General features: G+C 37.1%; 2 protein-coding genes across 2 annotated transcripts; both read left to right on the forward strand.

The window, feature by feature from the left end:
- Window positions 1-53: 53 nt before the first annotated feature.
- On the forward strand, window positions 54-2,160 carry LOC145238577 (uncharacterized). The gene is made up of 4 exons (XM_080101783.1): window positions 54-222; window positions 403-436; window positions 612-770; window positions 1,218-2,160. Exons 1-4 carry the CDS (start codon window positions 124-126, stop codon window positions 1,592-1,594), a joined length of 669 nt encoding a protein of 222 aa, XP_079957909.1. The 5' UTR covers window positions 54-123; the 3' UTR covers window positions 1,595-2,160.
- A 4,116-nt stretch (window positions 2,161-6,276) lies between these two features.
- Window positions 6,277-8,514, forward strand: LOC145238523 (uncharacterized). Its single transcript, XM_080101717.1, has 4 exons — window positions 6,277-6,447; window positions 6,618-6,651; window positions 6,803-6,961; window positions 7,638-8,514. Exons 1-4 carry the CDS (start codon window positions 6,349-6,351, stop codon window positions 7,952-7,954), a joined length of 609 nt encoding a protein of 202 aa, XP_079957843.1. The 5' UTR covers window positions 6,277-6,348; the 3' UTR covers window positions 7,955-8,514.
- The last annotated feature ends 1,699 nt before the right edge of the window (window positions 8,515-10,213 follow it).

Consider the following 10,213-nt stretch of genomic DNA (forward strand, 5'->3'; position numbering starts at 1 on the left):
CATAAAGCATATGCGTATCATTGGCATATAAATTATTTTGCAGAAACTAAAGCAAGGGCTAAAGCTATATTTATTCGTTTACAAATTATTGAAGGGAAGGACGTTAAACCTTAAAAAAGTGCAATGAAAACAAACGTGATTCTACAAAGTGCTGCTACTGCGTTCTTTGTTCCAACTATCCCTTGTACAATTGCTGCGATTTTCCTTCAAAAATGGACTCACGTAAGGAATGGTATAAAGTTATAAATAAAGTATAAAGTTATACTGTTTTACGGTAACGTAGAACTGAAAATCAACACCATTTTCCAAAAAGGATGGCTTTTATATGTTTAAAAAATTGGCTACTTTTGACGACGTAGAAGAAAAATATCAAATACGTAAAAGAATATTTTTGTTTTCCAGTTTTGCAACGGTACCTTATGCTGTATAAATAAAGGTAAGACGACTTATTGTTTAAGGGTTCTGTGTTCAGATAATTACAACATTTCAGACTTGTATTTTCTTCGATTTGTTACTTAACACGGTTGTGCCATTGATGAATTTTCGGGGTATGAAAGTAGTTGTCGAAAAAACAGTTCCGCTTTCAACCAAAGAAAAATATTGTTTTATAGCTGAACTGGCACCGGTTTTTATAGACGGGCTTCCCGCATTCTCTGCTGCGCTGTTGGTTTTTGTCTCGTATATATTAGCAACCATGGCGTTGGACAAATTTCGAGCGGACAAAGTAAAAAAAGCCCCGATTGTCGTTGGTGTTGTGACTTTACTTTGTGGTAAGTTGATGCAAGCAAGTCGTTGTCAAGAGCATCTCAACCCATGATAAGCTCTTTCTCTCGTTACTTCATATGATATTTTACTCTGAATGTTTCACTACTCCTTCACATCCAAATAAGCTCAATAAAAGTATTTATAAGCAATGGAATTTAATGCCTTTGGGATAGGTTTGACGTTTATTTGATATTTCTAGCAGCGATAAGTGCCCTGTGGTTGTCGTAGTTTAACTAACGCAATGATGTAATATCACTTAATATACTAATTAACAAAATACGTGCGTACTTGCTGATACTTTTTGTATAAAAGCTTGTGTTCTGGAAAAGCGAAAAATATGCTTTAGTTAAAAAAATGTGATTTCAAAATTTCACATAATATTGAGTTATGTTGTCGTGATGTTGCGTTGTTCGCATATTTACTATGGTTTAACCACATTTTTTACGTCGCAGCACTGATTCAGCTTTTATGCGTCGTTTCGCTGGCAAATGGCGCCCAAGAAGTGAAGTATTTTTTGAAAACGACCTCATCTCCAGCAAATGGCACCCAAGAAGTGAAGTCTTACCACTCTTACGTAAATAGCACTTCATCTACAGCAAATGGCACCCAAGAAGTGAATTCCGATTTAAATAGCACCTCATCTACAGTCAACGATTTTTGTCAATGCAAAGGCGCCGCGGCCCAATTGTGCTTTGATACCTCGTTCATTCTTCTCTGTGTCAATACCGGTCTCCTAATATGCACTGCGTTACTGTCTATGGCAGCTGCTGTAAAGATTAAAATAGAAACAACCCCAAAGTTTTCAATCAGTTACCAACTTATGTATTAGAATTGTATATATCGGTTGCGAATGTTGAGGTATAGTGCAACTGGGTATAAGACCCGCCGGTTATTTTGTTACGTTAGTTGTCTGCAACGTGTATAAAGCCCCCATCAGACATATCAATGCATAAACATTGCCTAAAATCCACAAAACAGTTGCCTAGTAGTTGTGTCCAATACAAACAGTTTTTGATGTATTTTATCGACTAATATACCTCCTACCAACTCATATGCATGTTCATCGAATAGGTTGGCATTTATTTTTTAATCATTAAATATTGTTTGTACAGTTTGGGTGTAATATTACAACGTCTTCGCAATCACATAACGGCGATAAAGTGGGGCGACATGTCGCACGATGGTTTGTGTGTCACGTGGCCTGTACTACCACTGTAATAAGAATAAAGCGTTTTTTTCAATTTCTTGCACAAGTTCATTTGTCTGTATTTTTCTTTAAAACTTGAAATATCTCTTGTGCGATGCATAAAATTGTAAATAAATCTGCTATTTATTGATGTTTTTCCTTCCTGCCCTTGCTCGAGATTCTTAATCGACACACGAATCTTTAATAGTTTGACAAATCGGACGCAATTGTGTGGTGAGAAAATAAAACACTGAAGCGGCCAATTGTTATTGGAAGCATGAGCAGAAAGTAAAGTTTTTGCATCTTAACCTAAATTTAACCACCGAAAATCAGTTTATTAGCTCTCTTACAAGTCTAAACGGATCGACTATATCAACGACATAGAGCATATACTTTGGCATTTCTGGCGATAAATCCAAATGTACATACATAATTTCCCACAGCATTTTCGGTCCTCGCATTTTAGTTTATTTTTTGTTTCGAGTCTGATAGATTGCTCGAATTTCGCCCCAAACCAGGGCTGATTAGTTGACATGGGCGCAGGTAGAAATTTTTCCAAGAGGAGGCAAATGTTGGTACTTGCATGGATCAAGTAATTGTGTACATATGCCATAAAATATATGCAGTAGATCAACAATGAAAAATCCTCACACAGCCACCAACTATGTACTATTTTGTCTGTTCAAAAAGCATAAAAACGACAGAAGCTACGGAAACCAAACCGGATACATACAGAAAGCAGATATCGTTAAAGTCGCTTGTTTAGATATTTGCTTTCACTATTTCAACTTTCCTTCTTAGAGCATTATCAATTTTCAGCCATCAAGTTTCACGAAAAAATATTGTAATATTGGGGTCTTTTGAAAGACCTATGTTTTAAAATTCCAAGAGGGGCGGGGGGAGTGCCCCTACGTGGCGGCTCCCATGTCAGTTGAGTTGCAATTCTTGAGCCGACTTGAATTGACAAAAAGTATGACAGAAAGATACTCGCGTACCACAGATTGAGAAAGTGTGCACATCAGGCATTCGTTATAACTGCCTGAATATGTTCTCTGATGTTATACGAGTAAGAACACGTTAGTGGGGCGGGAAACGTATTCTATATAGTGCCTCTGTTTTGAGGTTGCTAACAACAACTACCTATGATAAAGTAAAACATGAAGGCAATTACCACCTCACTCACTCCGATTTCCTTGATCAGCTGTTCAAAAGTATGCTGCGGCATTTTGAAATGACACTTTACAGTTATCATGTAGACATAATAAAGGGTTTATTGTACCGTTGTGTGAGCAGTTTTCAGTAACATTTTTCACATTCAATTTACATTTTAATCAAATCCTGTGTTACCAAATTTAGGTTGAACTTTTTGTGTAAAAAAAAAAGTTGAAATGACACTTTACAGTTATCATGTAGACATAATAAAGGGTTTATTGTACCGTTGTGTGAGCAGTTTTCAGTAACATTTTTCACATTCAATTTACATTTTAATCAAATCCTGTGTTACCAAATTTAGGTTGAACTTTTTGTGTAAAAAAAATGTTGAAATGACACTTTACAGTTATCATGTAGACATAATAAAGGGTTTATTGTACCGTTGTGTGAGCAGTTTTCAGTAACATTTTTCACATTCAATTTACATTTTAATAAAATTCTGTGTTACCAAATTTAGGTTGAACTTTTTGTGTAACAGTTCAAATGCTTGTACCGCTTTAACAAACAAAAGTACAAAAAACATTTCGTATAATTGCTCAGTGACGCTTCAAGTACCGCCCAGTTAAAAAAAACGCCTTAACATGTTCAAAAGCTTTAATTAGAATTTCTTGAAATAGTCGACATATAGTGGAACAATAGTTCAATTGCTGAATAACATACCCAGTGTTTTTTAAGGTGTTTTGGGGGACCGTTTCGGAAAAAAATTCTCCAGCGGTTTCCCAAAATTTGGCAAAAACTATTTTTTGGTATTTAAATGAAACACTTGCGGTCTCTTAAAACTACTTAGCGGTCACCCAATAAACCAAACCTTAAAAAAAAAAACTGAACATACCTATTATTTTTGAGATTTGCCACAGTGTAGAAAGATGTGACTTTGTTGATAGTTTTATTATTTAGTTTTAAGCAGAGCACCGAACATTAGTTGCATTTGGCTCTATGTAAAATCTTGAGAACACAGGAAATATATACTGCGTCGGAAAAAAAATCGCAAAATGTTTAGTTGAATACACCAAAGTGTTTTACTTTAGCTATCACCCATTACTGTGCAGATGGGGCCCGAAACACGGCCCGAACCAGAAGCGTTTTGAATAGCCTCTTTAGCCCGAAAGTTTGATTGACAGGCCTAAATATTATAGCCTCATGGTATACGTGCGTACTTTTATTGTTTAAACGTCATTCCCGTGTATTCAAACTGCTCTAAACACATTTTGTAGAACTTAAAAGAGTATTACCAGCCAAGTAGCCATATGCGCCAGACTTTTTATGCCTATTGTGTGCAAACAATGCGAAAAAGCAGATACCACAAGCGTCACAATATAGATTATGACGTCATAAAAAATAAGACTCAACCTGGGTATCAAGTTAGAAATTAATTTATGCTTTTTAGGCGCCATTAAATGGTATATATATATATATATATATATAATATAAGTATTTCTTTACATCATACCCATCAAGGGGTCGCGTAGAAATTTCTGTTTTAAAATGGGATCGCAGACCAAGAAAGTTTGAGTAGCAACATACGGCCCGCGGGCCACAGTCCGGCCCGCCAAGCTATTTAGTGTGGCCTGTTGCTTTATTGTACGTAACAAATACATGCTAAATTAGCGTTTTACAACCGGTGGATCATACCGCAGTTATAACAAGTGCCTACTTCACCGAATGTGACGTAACAACTCCCTTTGTCTAGTAAACAATTGCTTTGTTGCGAAAGCTAGTGTTGCGATGAAACTCAGTATGTTGTAAAAAATAAATTTATTGATGCTTTTGGGAGAATTTCGATTTTATTGTGCACACGAAAATAAGTCATGTGGCCCTCGCTTGAGTCCGAAATTGGTTATACGCCCCGCCGGCGAAAAATGTTGCACACCCCTGATCTAAATCAATATGTGCAAAAACATACTGAGTCAGTATTGACTGACACAGAGTGTAAAGTCGGGCCCTAATCAGGCCTGTTTTTTCGAAGAAATCTAATCCTAACGCGGCCCAAACCCGAACCAGTCCAAAAAAGCCCGGCTAGACTTAAAACTCTGGTGCACTCTGTCGATATAAAACCGGTTAATTACGATGAAACGGATCAGTGCCCAGCGACGATGACGTTATGATTGCGTAATGACTTGACTACCGAAACGTAGGGGGAATTTGCCACGTTATGAGTCAGACCACGTGATTTCACCACGATTAGAATCGTCATGTCCCTTCCTCTTGTATGTACGTGGTCTAACATGTAAACAACCACATTTTCGGTGAACGTTGGCTGATACGATCACCTAGCTTTGATAAATTTGCAGGACTTTGGAAGATTTTGGAAAAGTAATAATACGAGGTTTTAATGTGCTTAGTCTTGTTAGGTTATAATGCAGGAAAGCGTAAAAATGTAAAGATGTCTGTTTTTTTTTCATTTTAAGCGGTCGGGAAATTCAGCTGGTTTGATCCGGTTCTTAAAGTTAATTGACTGTTATGAACCTGTTACCAACAGTACTAACAAATATTAGCTGTACAGTTTATAAAAGTGTAGACTACATTTCATTGAACATTTTTAATTTTTCAAAAATAATAGACTAATGCATAGAGAGATCCACCTTCTTTTACTAACACGGGTGGTTAGTTTGTTGACCCATATTGACTGGTTCCACCAACGTTCTTCCGCAGTCGTGTTTAGCCACAATCCACCACCCTCACCCTCTTGCGTGCCCCAGTCACATAACGCCTTGTTATGACGATGTAGTTGCAGCGTGTTTAGCTCTCATCCACAAATCGTGCCCTGCACTTTTGTGCGCTCCATAACGTTTCAGCGTTGCGCAGCTATTTCCGGCTTGGTGTTTGTTTTAGTGCAGTTATGCCGCTTTGCTTTCTTTCCCCAAGCTAAATTAGCTTAACTCCACTCAAGATGTTGTACAGCTAAGTAATAATTTTGATTACGTAGTGGGGAAAGTACCTAATTGTTACCAGAACAGTTTTCTTACTTGATGTTGAAAACCGAATTAGTTTGCATAGTCCTTGTCTGCAAAACACAGACTCTAATCATGCAATTTTATCCACCAACTTAAACTTAAAATGTGATATCAAAAAGCACATACGTATCATTGACATATAAATTGTTTTGCAGAATACTAAAGCAAGGGCTTAAGCAATTCTTATGCGCCCAAAACTCAATAAAGAACGTTCAACCTTTAAAAAGTGCTATGAAATCAAACATGATTCTACAAAGTGCTGCTACTGCGTTCTTTGTTCCAACTATCCCCTGTACAATTGCTGCGTTGGCCATTAACAAATGGACTCACGTAAGGAATGGTATAAAGTTATAAATCTGTTTTATGGTAACGTAGAACTGAACACCAACAACATTTTCCGATAGGGATGGCTTTATTTTAATCTGTCTAAAAATTGGCTACTTTAGGCGAAGTAGAAAAAGATGATCAAACATGTATAACATAATATTTTTGTTTTCCAGTTTTGCAACAGTACCTTATGCTGTATAAATGAAGGTAAGAAGTTTTGTCAAAGGTTTTGTTAAGGGTTAAAGGGTTTTGTATCAAGACAAAAAAAAATCAGATACTGTCACTTTCTTCGTTTTGTTACTTAATCTTGTTACCCCATTAATAAAATTTTCACAGAGCTAAAAACATTGTTTTATAGCTGAGGGGCCACCGACTAACATAGACAGCCTTGCTATATTCACTCTTGTGTTGCTGGTTTTTGCCTCCTATCTAGCAGCCATGTCGTTGGACAAAGGTAGAGAGGACGATTGTCTAACTAAAGCTCCGCTTACCTTTGCTGTTGTGTCGTTACTTACTGGTAAGTTGATAAAAAGCAAGTCGTTGTCAAGGCTGCTTAACCACTAATAATATTTTCTCTCCCGTCACTTGATAATGAAATTTTACTCTGTTCCACTGAGAATCGTAAGTGGATTGTTCCACTGAGGATCGTAAGTGGGGCCCAAATTCGAGTTCAAACTTGACCCCGGCTGTTCGGCATTTAGGTGAAGTTTATCAACTAGCTACTCAATTGGGTAATTTTACCTTTAAAAAACAGACTCAGAATAAAAGTCAGGCCCGAATCAAGCCCGTTTGTTCAACAAAACTTGCTAATCTGGTTTTACTACTTCTTCACACCATAACAACTTTTTGCTCAATAAAGTATCCTGTAAGCAATGAATTTGTATGCCTTTAGGAAAAATTTGCTTTTTATTTTGGGACTTCTAGCAACGGTAAGTGCCCTATTGTTGTCGTAGTTTAACTAACTCAATGATGTAACATTACTAAACAACTTTCTGCAAAGTGTGGCGCCGCTGCGATGACGTCATGATGTTCTTATACTAATTAACAAAATACGCGTACTTCGTGCTGATAATCATTAATTAAAAGCTTGTGTGCTGGAAAAGCGAAAATATGCAGGATTAAAATTTTATGTTATCGTGATGTTGTGTCGTTCGTTTACTTCACTCTGGTTTAACCACGTTTTTACGTCGCAGGTCTGATCCTGCTTGCAGGCGTCGTTGCGCTGGCAAATAGCACCCAAGAAGTGAAGTCTAACTTAAATAGCACCTCATCTGCAGCAAATGGCACCCAAGAAGTAAAGTCTTATTTAAATAGCACCTCATCTGCATCACCCAACGATATTTGTCAATGTAAAGGAGCTGTGGCCCAGCTGTGCTTTGATACCTCGTTTATTCTTCTCTGTGTCAACATCGGTCTCCTAATATGCACTGCGTTACTGTCTGTGGCAGCTGCTGTAAGGATTAAAATAGAAACAACCCCAAAGTTTTCAATCAGTTACGAAATTTTGTAAAATTGCATATGTCGGTTGCGAATGTTGAGGTATAGTGCAACTGGGCATAAGACAGATCACCCGGTTATTGTGTTACGTTAGTTGCCTGCAAAGGGTGTTGAGGCGACATATTAATGCATAAACACTACCTAAAATCCCAAAATGGGGTTCTTTAGTAATTTTGTGTCCTACATGATCAAATCATTTTTTGATGTATTTAAGCCACTAATATACCTCCTACCGACTCATATGCACGTCACCGAATACGTGGGGGTGTTTTTTTAAAAAAAATATCATTGAATATTGGTAGTAAAGTTTGGGTGTAGTATTACAACGCCTTCGTAATTGCATAACAGCGAACTGGGGCGCCACGATGAATTGTACGTCACGTAGTTGGTGGCCTGCACCACGGCTTATCTTTTGTCTTCATGTTATTCCCGTCATTTTTCTGTGATAGCTACAATCCTGTTACCGCCAAAAAATACCTTATGAGCACAAACCACTGTATTAAAATAAAGCGGGTTTTTCAATGTCTTGCACAAGATTATTTATGTGTATTTTTTACGAATTGAAATATCTGTTGCGCAATATTTGTAAATAAATCCAGTATTTATTGACGTTTTCTTCTTGCATTCACCCAAGATGATCCTTTCTGCACTTACTCAAGCTTTTTTAGTTCTATTGCACTTTGGTTTCGACGCAGAAACCTTTAATAGGTAGACAAAAATCGACCGTAAGTATGTGGGGGAAAATTAAAACAATAAAAGCGGTTATTATAACTAGAGATGTACCGAATCGGCTTAATTTGGGGGTGACCGAAACCGAATATTCGGCAGAGTTAACCAAATCATTTATTAAGTTGCGCGAAGTCGTAATCTACGCGTTGGACATAAAAACATAAGTTTTCCACCAGGCAGACAGTGGTGCTACACAACACAATAGTTGTATTTCATTGTCATTTTTGTTCTATGGGGTTTAAGGTTGCCAGAGTCGTGGTTTGCCTGCCAATAAATTACTGACTTTTTGTCTGGAGTGAAAAAAAAACGATAATGTTTTAAAAATCATTAAAGTTAGCGCAAATTAAGTTACAAAGGGTAGTTTGAAAGATTGTGTGGTACCTTTTAAGCAAAAAAACACGTTTTGTGCTTTAAAATTGTGTTTATAAAAGATTCGGTTTCAGCCTAATCTCCAACAATTTATGCGGCCGAAACCGAATCTTTGCAAAAATGGCCGATTCGGCAAACCGAATATTCGGAAATATCTAATTATAAGAAGCTGAACCCAAGTATAACTTTCGTGTGTTTCAACCAAAAAAGTAGCATTTATCTGTGTTTTAACCTGAAAAGATTAGTCGAAGAGAAATCAGTTTGTTAATTTTCCACCAACCGTAAAGGATTGAGAACCATTAGCCTAGATCACAAGTTTGGCATTTCTGCCATAAATCATCTGTCGAGGACATAAATCATTTCCTACGGCATTTTCGGTCTGTCACAGTCGTCTCGAGCCTAATGGATTGCACTGGCAGTGCTGAATTTACTTTCGGGAAAAACGATTGCCAAATTAACTTAGCAACTCGTGACAAGCGACGCTCTGGAAATATGACTAACTGAGCTTCTCGGAAAAGCTTAGCTGACAATGCCGTTGCTTGCCAAAAAACGTTAACTTGATCGTGTTATCCAAATGCTTGATCGTGACATCCAAATGCTATTTGAAAAATTACTACACGTTTTTATAAATTATAATGCTAAAAATCTGAGCACAATTAAACCCAAGGGTTGAGAACAACATGTTTTGCTTTTGGTAGTAGCCTGTACGTTGCAATGATCATAATCATGCGTAGTCGACCACATTCATTGTAGTGTGGGAAAAAAAAATTAAAATTAACGACATTTAACTTGGGTCGTTGTCTATTTTAGTTAAAAATCGACAGATAATTGCAAATTCAACTATCGGTGTACAGGTAAAATGTAAAACACACATAGCCTGTTGCGTTAAGTGCTGACCAAATCTTGCAATATGGCAAATGATTAAAAAAATCGATACCAAACTTTAAAATCACATAAGAAACGTTCAAAACCAGATGTTAATCAGCAAAAGCAAACTTTCAGGGCATTTCACGAAGGAAATGACATTTGAATTGCAGATTGGTAATGGGGGATTTTTCAGGGAACTCAAATTGCGAGGTTACATTTCCTGAAAACTTTTTTAAAAAGGTCGGTTGAATAACAGTTCAATTCTAGAACAGTTACATTCGCTCAAATGGGAGAAAAACCCACTATC

Source organism: Phallusia mammillata, chromosome 7, assembly GCF_965637545.1.
Source record: "Phallusia mammillata chromosome 7, kaPhaMamm4.hap1.1, whole genome shotgun sequence".
NCBI lineage: Eukaryota > Metazoa > Chordata > Ascidiacea > Phlebobranchia > Ascidiidae > Phallusia > Phallusia mammillata.